Genomic DNA, 15,183 nt, shown 5'->3' with positions numbered 1-15,183 from the left:
TCTCTGTATGTAAATGTATGCATACATTGAAATGTATAGGTATATATATGTGCATGTGTGAGCATTTATGTATATATATGTTTATGTGGGTGGGTTGGCCCATTCTTCTGTTTGTTTCCTTACGCTACCTTGCTAATGCATGAGACAGCGACAAAGTATGATAAATTAATATAAGTATCCCTCTTCTTAAACCAGGTATTCCAGTCCCACTCTTTTTTCATCTCACAACTCCAGCTCTTCACCTTTTCCATTCATAACACTGGATATCTCATACGCCCCAATTATACCCTTGACTGCCACATTACTTACCTTCACTTTTAAATCACCCATCACTAATACCTGTTCTCATGTGTCAAAACTGCTGACACATTCATCTGTGTTCCCGAAACACTTGCCTCTCATGATCTTTCTCCTTCCTTAGCTCTTGTTCTCTCACAGTTCCTGGCTTTACTCGTAAGTCACCTCCAAACCATTCCTCCCCTTTATCCTTGAGCTTCCTTTCACTGAGAGCCAGAACATCCAGGTTTCTTCCCTTTCTTTTTATCTCAGTTACATCCACAAACGTTCAGACACCTCGATCTGAGCCTTTGAGAAGGATGAGCACTCCCTGCCCGGCTCCTTTTGTTTCCTCTTTTAGAAATTGAAATACAAGAAGGCGAGGGTTTCCAACCCCCAGCTCCCACCCTTTCTAGTCACTTTCTGCAACATTCTGTGCAGGGAATACGCTGATAGAATTCTTTCTCCCCTACCTCAGGGATACTGTGATCAAGTAAAAAGTGGATGAGGAATGGGATGTATTCAGGGAAGCAGTGATGGCATGTGCAAAAGATGGGTGTGGCATGAGAAAGGTGGGAGGTGGACAGATTAGAAAGGGTAGTGAGTGGTGGGATAAAGAAGTAAGGTTGATAGTGAAAGAGAAAGAGGCATTTGGACAGTACTTACAAGGAAGGAGTGCAAATTACTGTGAGATGTGTTAAAGAAAGTGGCAGGAGGAAGGTGCAAGGGCTGGAAAAGAGGGCAAAGAGAGTTGGGGTGAGAGAGTATCATTAAACTTTAGGGTAAATTAAAAGACGTTTTGGAAGGAAGTAAATAACATGCGTAAGACAAGAGAACAAATAGGAACATCATTGAAGTAGGCAAGTAAGAACAGGTAGTGATGAAGTGAGAAGGAGATGGAGTATTTTGAAGGTTTGTTGAATTTTTTTGATGATAGAATGACAGATGTAGCGTGTTTTGGTTGGGGTGGTGTGCAAAGTGGGAGGGTCAAGGAAAATGGTGTGGTTAAGAGAGAAGTAATGAAAGTTTTGCAGAAGATGAAATTTAGCAAGGCGGCAGGTTTAGATGGTATTGTAGTAGAATTTATGAAGAGAGGTGCTGACAGTGTTGTTGATTGGTTGGTAAGGATATTCAATGTATGTATGATTCATGGTGAAGTGCCTGAGGATTGGCAGAATGCATGCATAGTGCCATTGTACAAAGGCAAAGGGGATAAAGGTGAGTGTTCAAGCTACAGAGGCATAAGTTTGCTGAGTATTCCTCGGAAATTATATGGGAGGGTATTGATTGAGAGGATGAAGGCATATACAGAGCATCAGATTGGGGAAGAGGAGTGTGGTTTCAGAAGTGGTAGATGATGTGTGGATCAGGCATTTACTTTGAAGAATGTGTGTGAGAAATACTTAGAAAAACAGGTGGATTTGCAATGTAGCATTTATGGATCTGGAAAAGGCATGTGATAAGGTTGATAGAGTTGCTTTGTGGAAGGTCTAAGAGTATATGGTGTGGGAGGAAAGCTAGAAAAACAGGTGGATTTGCAATGTAGCACTTATGGATCTGGAAAAGGCATGTGATAGGGTTGATTGAGTTGCTTTGTGGAAGGTCTAAGAGTGTATGGTGTGGGAGGAAAGCTGCTAGAAGCAGTGAAAGTTTTTACCAAGGATGTAAGGTATGTGTACAGTAGGAAGAGAGGAGAGTCATTGGTTCCCAGTGAATGTCAGTCTATGGCAGGGATGCGTGATGTCCTCATGGCTGTTTAATTTGTTGCTAGATGGGGTGGTTAGAGAGGTAAATGCAGAAAGAGAGGGGCAGTCTGTTGAAGATGAGAGGGCCTGGGAAGTGAGTCAGTTGTTGTTCACCAATGATACAGCTCTGATAGCTGATGCAAGTGAAAAACTGCAGTTGATGACTGACTTTGGAAAATGATATGAAAGGAGAAAGTTGAGAGTTAATGTGAATAAGAGCAAGGCAATTAGGTTCAGTAGGGTTGAGGGACAAGTAAATTGGGATGTAGATTTAAATGGAGAAAAATTGGAAGAACTGAAGTGTTTTAGATGTATGGGAGTGGACTTGGCAGTGAATGGAACCATGGAAGCGGAAGTGAGTCACAGGGTGGGTGTTTAGGGTGAAGGTTCTGGGGGCAGTGAAGAATAAGTGGAAGGAGAGAATGTTATCTCAGAAATCATAAATGGATATGTTTGAAGGAATAATAGTTCCAACAGTATATGGTTGTGAGGCATGGGCTATAGATCGGGTTGTAAGGAGGAAGGTGAATGTGTTGGAAGTGAAATGTTTAGGAACAGTATGTGGTGTAAGGTGGTTTGATTGATTAAGTAATGAAAGGGTAAGAGAGATGTGTGGAAATATAAAGAGTATGGTTGAGAGCACAGAAGAGGGTGTATTGAAGTGGTTTGGACATATGGAGAGAATGAGTGAGGAAAGATTGACAAAGAGAATATATGTGTTAGAGGTGGAGGGAACAAGGAGAAGCAGGAGACCAAATTGGAGGGAGAATGATGGAGTGAAAAAGAATTTGAGCAATCGGGGCCTGAACATACAGGAGAGTGAGAGACATGCAAGGAACAGAGTGAATTGGAATGATGTTGTATACCGGGGTCGACTTGCTCTCAGTGGACTGAACCAGGGCATGTGAAACGTCTTGGGTAAGCCATAGAAAGGCCTGTGGGGCCTGGTTGTGGATAGGGAGCTGTGGTTTCGATGCATTACACATGACAGCTAGAGACTGAGTATGAACAAATGTGGCCTTTTTTGTCTGTTTTCCTGGCGCTACCTCACTGAAGCAGGGGTTAGCAATGCTGTTTCCTGTGGGGCGGGGTAGCGCCAGGAATGGATGAAGGCAAGCAAGTATATACGACTTCACTCTCGGAATAATTTGTAGATGACAATTTATGTTCCAATTTATAACTTTATGTCATCTAGAAGTCTTTCTTTCAGAGGTAATCAAGTCACTGCAGTCAAAGAAGATTGTGTTGCAAGTACAACATCCTACAGAAGACCCATTGAAATTTGCAAGCAGCGGATTGGAAATGATTTTGCATTGTAAGTTAAATCTTTTGTTTTGAAGTAACTATATAGTTGGGGTTTTAAACCTTTTTTTGGCCATTACCCTATTTTCCACCTCCTCTGCCCTTAGCAGTGACCTCCACAACTAGCACTTCTGTAATTGAAGCAACAAGCATTGTCTATGAAAGTGGTTGTCATTCAAGCCCATCCTCACTGAATCCCCCCACATCCCCTCAAGTCACCACACACCATTGCCATACACTCAAGTCCTGAACCCCCAATCCCCCACCCAACCCTCACCTGAGGGAAGGCCACCAAGGAATTTTGGTGGAATTTTTGTCACAGAGAGAGAGATACAGGTTGAACCTCTTTAATCTGGGAATATTGGGACCTGGCCATTACCAGACCACAGAAAATGCCGGGAAAAAGAAATTGCCCCAAAAAGGAGCTTCCACACTAATGGGCAGTGCCTGGCTGGCATTAGTGTTAGGTCCATCATCATACACTTTGTGGCCACTTTGACAGGCAAATCAGTGGATTGCTCTCGCCTGTAGTAGAGCGAAATCACCAGACAATGTCCGGTGGTTTGATGCCGGATCTGGAGCAGCAACGCTGCCAGCCACAGATGTTACCACTCTGCACCATATAGTTTTCTGCACTCTGTTCTTTTTTTATTTCTTATGCATGCAGCAATCATTATGCTACTCTGCTATTTTTTTCCTTTCAACTTTGCCACACATGGTGATATCACACTCGTGGCCTGCTGACCATGTACTAGCTACTGCATGACTTGACTGCCCAACCACATCAACAGAATGGACAACAACACAGGCATGCCCGACAGACTTTGCCTGGTGAGGGCACTGCCCAACAACACATGTGGATGTGGCTCAAGGGAACCCTTTATGTAGATTAAGCTTGACCCTTAATCTTGCCTGCTCATTCCACATACATATTGCTGCATTATCAAAGGTAGAACAAAGCTTAAAACAGAAAATGATACAACCATTAATGCTTCCAAACAAGGATTTTATTGTTACATCATATGTACCCCCAGATGGAGACTCAACAGTATCTTGGGCAAAGGTTTTTCATGGTATAAGCAACCAGTACAGGGCAGATTCATCAGCATTATACACTTGTTATGGGGATAAGTTTTCCACTGCCACTAATTTTGCAGATTCATCCACAAACTTTGTCGCAGCTTTGTGACGAGTAGTTAATGAAACAAATGACCATCGGTTGGTAGTTGGATTTGGTTGACACTTGTTACTAGTGTTGTTTTATTGTTATCATCAAGGCAGCCAGCCGGCTCATACACTCTGTGGCCCTATACATATTGCTGTTGGTTGTTTAGTAGAGAATTGGAGTCATCGATTTTTTTAATACGACCTTACGCTACAAGCTTCCATGTCAGCACTACACTTTTCACTGCACACATCGTGTACTGAAATTCCATGTCTCCAGTTAAACTTATGTAACCTTCCTTGCAAATATTCACAGTTACAGTCTAGATTTAGCCCTCTGTGGAAAATTTTGGCCTGCTTAGTAAGCATCTTACCAGAAATGCTTGCACCTTCATTACTTGGGAGCTTCAACCACTTTAAATGTGTACTGTCTAATTCTGTACTCTTGGCGCCTTTCAGAGTTTTCGGAAACTTTAGATTTTTCTAAATTTCACCTTCAGCAAAAAACTCAATATAAGACACTAACAAGACTATTAATTAGCTTGGCTGCAATGTAAACAGATTCTGGGACCTCAGTGCTGCTAACAGCGCCACTGTGGTTGCAGTAGATTCAAAACGTGCCAGACCATTGGAGTTGCCAGACCACAGAGTGCTAGATTAGAGAGTTACAGCCTGTACTGACATTTACATCCATGTTACATTGTAAGATGTCAGTCTGTTATGAAAATATTTGTTATATTGATCATCATGTACATTTTATTCTTTATGAAAACATATGTTTTCCTCTCCATCCTTTACCCCTATGGAAAGGTCCATATTATGTCATTGAGGGTAGTTTACCCCAGGCTGAGAATCTCTGCTATTTTAGATAATACAGAAAAATATATTTTCAGTTACATACAGTATATGTGTTTTTGTAAACATTTTAAGCAGTTCATTTAGTGAAAATTAATACAACTGTTTCTCTGCATGTTTTTGCAATATTTCATATTCCAAATTAGTTGACATTTAATTGTAAGCTCTAGAATAATGTGAAAAATTATGCAAAGAATTAAAATACCTTTTGTTTTTTGTAAGTGATGAAATAATGGTTATCATGAGAATAATGATAATTGTGAGAATGTATATGAAGGATAGACTAGACAACAGGGGACCTGATGTTCCATGATGAGGTCATCTTTACCATTTTGGTACTATGAACATAAGAGGGTGCTATAAATGTTAGTCTACAAATTTAATTTCCTGTTATAGATTTGATTTCACACACATCCTAGGCACTGTTGCCATGCCATAGGTGGGAGCCCGAGCAAAAGACGTGTCACTAGAATTTTTCTCCATTCAGACATACATCCCAACTAACTTATCCCTCAACCATAATAAACCTAATAACCTTGCTTTTATTCACATTTACTCTCAACATTCTCCTGTCCCGGACTTCCAAACGTAGTCACCAAAATCTGTAGTTTCTTACTCCAATCAGCCACAAGTGCTGTAACATTGACAACTGACACTTCCCAGGCCCTCTCATCCCCAACAGATTGGATACTGGCCCCTCTCTCCAAGACTCTTGCATTTACCTCCCTTACTACCCCATCCATAAACCAGTTTAACAACCATGGTGACATTGCACATCCCTGCTGCAGACTGATCTTCACTGGGAACCATTCAATCCCCCTCTCCTACTACCCTTACACATGCCTTACACACTTAATAAAAACTTCTCGCATATCCAGCAATATACTTCCCACACCATATATTCTTAAGACCTTCCACGAAGCTTATCTATCAACCTTGTCATATGCCTTCTCCAGATCCGTAACTGCTACATACAAATTCATCTGTTTTTGTAAGTATTTCTAACACACATTCTTCAAAGCAAACACCTGATCCACACTTACTCTACCACTTCTGAAACCACACTGCTCCTCCCCAGTCTAATGCTCTGTACATGCCTTCACCCTCTTAATCAGTACCCTCCCATTCAACTTCCCAGTTATATTCAACAAACTCATACCTCTGAAGTATGAACAATCATGTTTATCTCCTTTGCCTTTATACAATGGCACTATACATTCATGGTAAAAAAAGAGATGGAGTTTATAAAGCGTGGTATGCAGAGGATGAGAGGCATGCATAAGATGAAGTGTAGAAAAGCATCAGAAGGGAGCTTATAAAGCGTGGTATGCAGAGGAAGAAAGTCATGCATAAGATGAAGTGTAGAAAAGCATCAGAAGTGGGTGGACTTGCTGGGCTTATCTAAAATGGGGGAAAGCATTTTTAATGGGTTAGATTGGCCTTTTGATATATAAATATGTATACGTTGAAATTTATAGGTATGTATATGTGCATGTGTGGATGTGTATGTGGGTGGGTTGGGCCATTCTTTCTTCTGTTTCCTTGCGTTACCTCACTTACACGGGAGACAGTGACAAAGTGTACTAAGAGATATTATATAAAAAGATATATTTATATATTTATATATTTATTATACTTTGTCGCTGTCTCCTGCGTTAGTGAGGTAGCACAAGGAAACAGATGAAAGAATGGCCCAACCCACCCACATACACATGTATATACATACACGTCCACACATGCACATATTTTTTTTTCTTTTTTCTTTCAAACTATTCGCCATTTCCCGCGTTAGCAAGGTAGCGTTAAGAACAGAGGACTGGGCCTCTGAGGGAATATCCTCACCTGGCCCCCTTCTCTGTTCCTTCTTTTGGAAAATTAAAAAAAAAAAAAAGATTGCACATATATATATATATATATATATATATATATATATATATATATATATATATATATATATATATATATCCTGGGGATAGGGGAGAAAGAATACTTCCCACGAATTCCCTGCGTGTCGTAGAAGGCGACTAAAAGGGGAGGGAGGGGGTGGCTGGAAATCCTCCCCTCTCTTTTTTTTTTCTTTTTTTTTTTTTTCCTAAAAGAAGGAACAGAGAAAGGGGCCAGGTGAGGATGTTCCCTCAATGGCCCCGTCCTCTGTTCTTAACGCTACCTCGCTAACGCGGGAAATGGCGAAGTTTGAAAAAAAAAAATATATATATATATATATATACCTATATATCTCAGTGTATACTTATGAATACTTACATAGACATATACATAAATACACATGTACATAATTCATACTGTCTGCCCTTATTCATTCCCGTCGTGACCCTGCCACACATGAAATGACAACCCCCTCCCCCCCACACATGCGCGAGGTAGCGCTAGGAAAAGATAACAAAGGCCACATTCGTTCACATTCAGTCTCTAGCTGTTATATATAATGCACCAAAACCACCTGCTCCCTTTCCACATCCAGGCCCTGCAAAACTTTTCATGGTTTACCCCTGATGCTTCGCATGCCCTGGTTCAATCCATTGACAGCACGTCAACCACGGTATACCACATTGTTCCAATTCACTCTATTCCATGCACGCCTTTCACCCTCCTGCATGTTCAGGCTCCGATCACTCAAAATCTTTTTCACTCCATCTTTTCACCTCCAATTTGGTCTCCTACTTCTCCTCTTTCCCTCCACCTCTGACACATATATCCTCTTTGTCAATCTTTCCACACTCATTCTTTCCATGTGACCAAACCATTTCAATACACCCTCTTCTGCTCTCTCAACCACACTCTTTTTATTACCATACATCTCTCTTACCCTTTCATTACTTACTCGATCAAACCACCTCACACCACATATTGTCCTCAGACATCTCATTTCTAACACATCCACCCTCCTCTGCACAACCCTATCTGTAGCCCACACATGGCAACCATATAACATTGTTGGCACCACTATTCCTTCAAACATACCCATTTTTGCTTTCAGAGATAATGTTCTCGCCTTCCACACATTTTTCAACACTTCCAGAAGTTTTGCCCCCTCCCCATCCTGTGACTCACTTCCGCTTCCATGGTTCCATCCACTGCCAAATCCACTCCCAGATAGCTAAACTCTTCACTTCCTCCAGTTTTTCTCCATTCAAACTTACCTCCCAATTGACTTTTCCCCCAACCCTACTGTACCTAATAACCTTGCTCTTATTCACATTTACTCTCAGCTTTCTTCTTTCACACACTTTTCCAGACTCAGTCACCAGCTTTTTGACTCACTTCCCAAGCCCTCTCATCCACAACAGAACTGCATACTTGTCCCTCTCTCCAAAACTCTTGCATTCACCTCCCTAACAACCCCATCCATAAACAAATTGAACAACCATGGAGACATCATGCACCACTGCCGCAAACCAACATTCACTGAGAACCAATCACTTTCACTGAGAACCAATCACTTTCCTCTCTTCCTACTCATACACATGCATTATATCCTCAATAAGAATTTTTCACTGCTTCCAGCAACTTGCCTCCCACAACATATCCTCTTAATACCTTCCACAGAGCATCTCTATCAACTCTATCATATCCCTTCTCCAGATCCATAAATGCTACATATAAATCCATTTGTTTTTCTAAGTATTTCTCACTCATTCTTCAAAGAAAACACCTGATCCACATATCCTCTACCACTTCTGAAACCACACTACTCTTCCCCAGTCTGCCCTCCCTCTCCCGTCCCCTTTAGTTGCCTTCTGTGTTGCGGGGAATACAGAGCTAGAAATATAAACAATATGTTTGTAATGCCTGTTTCTCCCACAGTGCAAATTTTTGTAAAAAGCCATAGGAGTGGCTACCAACTATTTCAGTGCCTTACTATTAGTCTGTCTTTGGTTAAGAGATACTCTTGTCTTTGTTCTGACATCATAGTTTATCAAAATTATTTCCCATCCTTCCTTTTATTTAACTGGCTTGGAACTGCGGTTTGGAGTGACTTGTTAACTAGTAATACTGTTAAGGTCTCCTTTATAAAGTGCCTATTGATAGATGTTTGAAACTGTGACTACTAGCTAATGTGCTGGATTTTATCAGTAAATTTTGTTTAATATACTTTGTTGCTGTCTCCCGTTTTAGCGAGGTAGCGCAAGGAAACAGACGAAAGAATGGCCCAACCCACCACATACACATTTATATACATACACATCCACACACGCACATATAGATACCTATACATCTCAGTGTATACATATATATACACACTCAGACATATACATATATACACATGTACATAATTCATACTGTCTGCCCTTATTCATTCCCGTCGCCACCTTGCCACACATGAAATGACAGCCCCCTACCCCCGCATGTTCACAATGTAGCGCTAGGAAAAGAAAACAAAGGCCACATTTGTTCACACTCAGTCTGTAGCTGTCATGTATAATGCACCAAAACCACAGCTTCCTTTCCATATCCAGGCCCCACAGAACGTTCCATGGTTTACCCCAGACACTTCACATGCCGTGGTTCAATCCTTTGATAGCACATCAACCCTGGTATACCTCATTGTTCCAATTCACTCTATTCCTTGCACGCTTTTCACCCTCCTGCATGTTCAGACCCCAATTGCTCAAAATCTTTTTCACTCCATCTTTCCGCCTCAAATTTGGTTTCCCACTTCTCGGTCCCTCCACCTCTGACACATATATCCTCTTTGTCAATCTTTCCTCACTCATTCTCTCCATGTGACCAAACCATTTCAAAACACCCTTTTCTGCTCTCTCAACCACACTCTTTCTATTACCACACATCTATTACCACACATCTCTCTTACCCTTTTATTACTTACTCGACCAAACCACCTCACACCACATATTGTCCTCAAACATCTCATTTCCAGCACATCCACCCTCCTCCACACAACTCTATCTATAGCCCACGCCTTGCAACCATATAACATTGTTGGAACCACTATTCCTTCAAACATACCCATTTTTGCTTTCCAAGATAATGTTCTTGACTTCCACACATTTTTCAGTGCTCCCAGAACTTTCACCCCCTCCCCCACCCTATGATTCACTTCTGCTTCCATGGTTCCATCCGCTGCCAAATCCACTCCCAGGTATCTAAAACACTTCACTTCCTCCGGTTTTTCTCCTTTCAAAGTTACCTCCTAATTGTTTGATTTGTTTTATACATCCCACTTTAAACAGGCTGGGGTTGTCTGTTTTTAGGATTCTTTAACAAAGTTACCTCTTTTATGTATACAGAGAAGTGATTACGCAATTAAGGGAAGAGATGAAGAACCTCCAAGAATCCCTAACAAGTAGCTCTCCACGGGCACATGAGGCAGAAGTCAAATATATATGTGCCAAAAAAGACATTGTGGAAAACTACCTAAATCGGTAAGGCCAGGAAAAGTGGCAATCTTTTCTGCCATAATTATCCATGGGTTTTATTCTTATGATTTTTTTATTTTTTGTTAATTTTGGTATTACCATACCTCATACTCAGGATTGAAATGAATCACTGATTGATGTTATATATTGATACTTTAGAATAATTATATATTCGCAGAACAATTGAACGGCTTAGTAATGAAGTAACCTGCCTACGCCAGCTATGTCCCAGTGCTTCAGAGGAAACAGTCCCCGACCATGCCACCCTGACTCGTTCAATTGTAGCTTGGGATGATACCATCAAAAGCCTCCATGACCATAAACGTGCCGTTATGGTAATGTATGCTTCTTTGGTCATGTGATGTATGAAATGATTGATATGATATGCTTGTTCTAATGGGATATCCTTAGTATGTGATCTCATTTTATGACTAATAGAGAGCCCTTTAGCTTAGGAACTTTGCACTGCTTAAGTAAATATTGTATCTCCAGTGTATGAGGTAGGCAGTAGTGTAAAATTTTTTGATGCATTAGAAAGGAGGACCATGTAACAGTTGTGGAATGAAGCTCCTTATCAGCTAAATACCTTTAGGCTGTTCCATAGAGGAAACTGGATTCATTATTGTAACCGAACGTAGAGTTGGTTTGTTAAGTAAGTACCACGCTTATTCCTGACCTTGCATATTATGACCTACAAAAATGAGAATTTCTTTAACTATAGAACTGGTAGATGATGTCGCAGTTCCACATGAATGAATGATTGGACAGTTCCTTATATTGACATTTGTTCATCCTTATTGTTTGTTTAGTTTTGATTTTGGTAAGTCCTTTTTTTAGTTGTCAATACTCAATGAACCCCTTATAACTCACAGTAAGCAAGAGGTACTAGTGATAATGACTTCAGAATTATTCTTGAATGCTATTTACAAAATCTTTTGAGATCTCTTTTCCTTGCCTGCTTTCAAGTGTTTTTCATAATGTTTGTTTTTTCTCCCTTCATTGTTCTTAATTTAAATGAATTTTCAGGTTGTGCACTGTTTCCACACTACCAACTGTCAACTCCCACACCACTTTCTACTAAGATTTACCTAACAGATGGGTTGTTTGCCACTTGATTGTAACTCTACTTAACTCTTAAATGGATGGTATGGCTGAGAAGCCCTGTCATGGTGTGCAAAAAAGAAAAACAAAATTTTTTTATGAAATGGTAGATCAGGATTTAAAAGTAATGAAAAATAGACTGAAAGTTGTATGAATACTGATTCTCATGTTGGCTTTATCCACTGTTGAATGAGGGATGGAGGTGGGCTGTTTACAATTCACCTGACAGCTCCTGATAAGAAGCTAGAACAGAGAGGTTTTTTCTTTTTTCCAAACTTGTTTTCACATTTTTTTTTTTTTTATTATTATACTTTGTCGCTGTCTCCCGCGTTTGCGAGGTAGCGCAAGGAAACAGACGAAAGAAATGGCCCAACCCACCCCCATACACATGTATATACATACGTCCACACACGCAAATATACATACCTACACAGCTTTCCATGGTTTACCCCAGACGCTTCACATGCCTTGATTCAATCCACTGACAGCACGTCAACCCCGGTATACCACATCGCTCCAATTCACTCTATTCCTTGCCCTCCTTTCACCCTCCTGCATGTTCAGGCCCCGATCACACAAAATCTTTTTCACTCCATCTTTCCACCTCCAATTTGGTCTCCCTCTTCTCCTCTTTATTTCATACACAGGCATAGCATTGATGATGAATAACATGACTATAGTTCAAATTGCAGTATAGTCTTACACTTTACTTATTACAAATCAATGTGAGGGAAAATGGCTGGCAAATATGGGAAGGTTTTGTTTCTTTATCTTGAGCATAGTTTCCTCTTATTTCATAAACAGTCAGCTTTGGTGGTGAAAACCATAACTAATTTTTTTTTTATAAAGGTGTGTGTTCAAATTACAGAGGCATAAGTTTGTTGAGTATTCCTGGGAAATTATATGGGAGGGTATTGATTGAGAAGTTAAAGGCATGGACAGAGCATCAGATGGGGAAGAGCAGTGTGGTTTCAGAAGTGGTAGAGGATGTGTGGATCAGGTGTTTGCTTTGAAAAATGTATGTGAGAAATACTTGGAAAAACAGATGGATTTGTATTTAGCATTTATGGATTTGGAAAAGGCATATGATAGGGATGATAGAGATGCTCTGTGGAAGGTTATAAGAGTATATGGTATGGGAGGTAAGTTGCTAGAAACAGTGAAAAGTTTTTACCAAGGATGTAAGGCATGAGTATGAGTAGGGAGAGAGGAAAGTGATTGGTTTCCAGTGAATGTTGGTTTGTGGGAGGGGTGCGTGATGTCCCCATTGTTGTTTAATTTGTTTATGGATGGGGTGATTAGGGAGGTGAATGTAAGAGTTTTGGAGAGAGGGGCAAGTATACAGTCTGTTGTGGATGAGAGGGCTTGGGAAGTGAGACACTTGTTGTTCGCTGATGATACAGCACTGGTGGTTGGTTTGGGTGTGAAACTGCAGAGGTTGGTGACTGAGTTTGGTAAAGTGTGTGAGAGGAGAAAGTTGAGAGTAAATATGAATAAGAGGAAGGTTATTAGGTTCAGTAGGGTTGAGTTAATTTGGAGGAAAGTTTGAATGGAGAAAAACTGGAGGAAGTGAGGTGTTTTAGATATCTAGGAATGGACTTAGCAGTGGATAGAACCATGGAAGTGGAAGTGAGTCACAGGGTGGGGGAGGGGGTTAAGGTTCTGGAAGTGTTGAAGAATGTGTGGAAGGCAAGAACGTTATCTCGGAGAGCAAAACTGGGTATGTTTGAAGGAATAGTGGTTCCAGCAATGTTATATGGTTACAAGGCATGGGCTATAGATAGGGTTGTACGGAGGAGGGTGGATGTGTTGGAAATGAAATGTTTGAGGACAATATGTGATGTGAGGTGGTTTGATCGAGTAAGAAATGGAAGGGTAAGAGAGATGTGTGGTAATAAAAAGTTTGTGATTGAGAGAGCAGAAGAGGGTGTGTTGAAATGGTTTGGACACATGGAGAGAATGAATGAGGAAAGGTTGACAAAGAGGATATATGTGTCAGAGGTAGAGGGAACAAGAATTGGGAGACCAAATTGGAGGTGGAAAGATGGAGTGAAAAAGATTTTTAGTGATCAGGACCTGACCATACAGGAGGGTGAAAGGTCTGCAAGGAATAGAGTGAATTGCAATGATGTGGTATACCAGGGTCGACATGCTGTCAGTGGACTGAACCTGAGCATGTGAAGCGTCTGGGTAAACCATGGTCTCATGACTATATTAACAAATAATACACCCCTTTTTTCACACTTGTTTGCTATTATACGCATTAGCAAAAATGGGTATGTCAGCAACAGATGAAGAAAAGGCCTCATTTGCTCACATCCATTCATTCATTAGTTCTCCACAGCCAGTCCCCAGAGACCTTTCCATGGCTTCCCCAGCTGCTTCAAATGCTCTGGTTCAGTCCATTGACAGCATGTCACTCACTGCATACCACATTGTTCCAATTCACTAATCTCATACATACTTTTCACCCTCATGCATGTTCAGACCCTAAGCACTCAATTTTTTTCATTCCAGCTTTACATATCCAATTTGGTCTCTCCCATCTCTTTGGCCTCTCCACTTCAAATGCATTTATCCTCTTTGTCAAACTCTTCACTCATTCTCTCCATGTGCCCCAATCATTTTATCACACTCTCTTCAGCTTTCTGAACCATACTCTTATTATCACCATACCTCTCACTTACTCTGTTATTACTTACCTGATCAACCTTCCTCACACTGCATATTTTTTCAGAAATTTCATTTCCAGCACATTCACTGCCAAGCATTCATACATCATTATGACAACTATACCTTCAAACATACCCATTTTTGCCCTCCCAGATAACAACCTTACTTTGCACATTCCTCATATGCCTTGCTGCCTCACCCATGCAATGACTCACCTCCATTTCTTTGAGTCAATTTGCTGCCATGTCCACTCCCAGTTATCTAAAACATCCCACTTCTTCCAAGATTTCTCCGTTCAAACTCATACTCCCTAAGTAGCCTGTCTCTAAGTGCATCTAAATCTAAAAACCTATCTTTTATTCACATATACACTAAAGTTCCTCCTTTCTTATGCTCTCCCAATCTCAGACACAACTTTTTGCATTTCCTCACTCAACTCTGCCACAAGTATTGTTTCATTAGCAAACAACTGATTCATTTCCCAGCCTTTCACCCCCTACAGACATGTATCTACCCCTTTTTCCAATACCCATGCACCTACCTCCCTCATATCTCCATTTGTAACAAATTAAACAGCCATAGTGACATCACCTCCCCTCTACTGCAGACCCATGTTTGTCTGGAACCATTCACTCTCCTCTATTCCTACTTGCACACACACCTTATATTCT

At 40.7% G+C, this 15,183-nt stretch overlaps 1 protein-coding gene across 1 annotated transcript in view; it reads left to right on the top strand.

Moving 5' to 3' along the window:
• LOC139749260 (uncharacterized) overlaps positions 1–15,183 on the top strand; it is a 481,728-nt gene that overhangs the window by 399,207 nt on the left and 67,338 nt on the right. The window contains exons 41-43 of the mRNA XM_071662996.1: positions 3,232–3,336; positions 10,610–10,744; positions 10,917–11,073. Of these exons, the coding sequence (XP_071519097.1) occupies positions 3,232–3,336; positions 10,610–10,744; positions 10,917–11,073 (397 nt within the window). The remainder of the gene's footprint in view (positions 1–3,231; positions 3,337–10,609; positions 10,745–10,916; positions 11,074–15,183) is intronic.

This window comes from Panulirus ornatus, chromosome 6 (assembly GCF_036320965.1).
Source record: "Panulirus ornatus isolate Po-2019 chromosome 6, ASM3632096v1, whole genome shotgun sequence".
Taxonomy (NCBI): Eukaryota; Metazoa; Arthropoda; class Malacostraca; order Decapoda; family Palinuridae; genus Panulirus; species Panulirus ornatus.
Note: the sequence above shows the minus strand (reverse complement) of the source record. Positions and strands in the feature narration are given on the sequence as shown.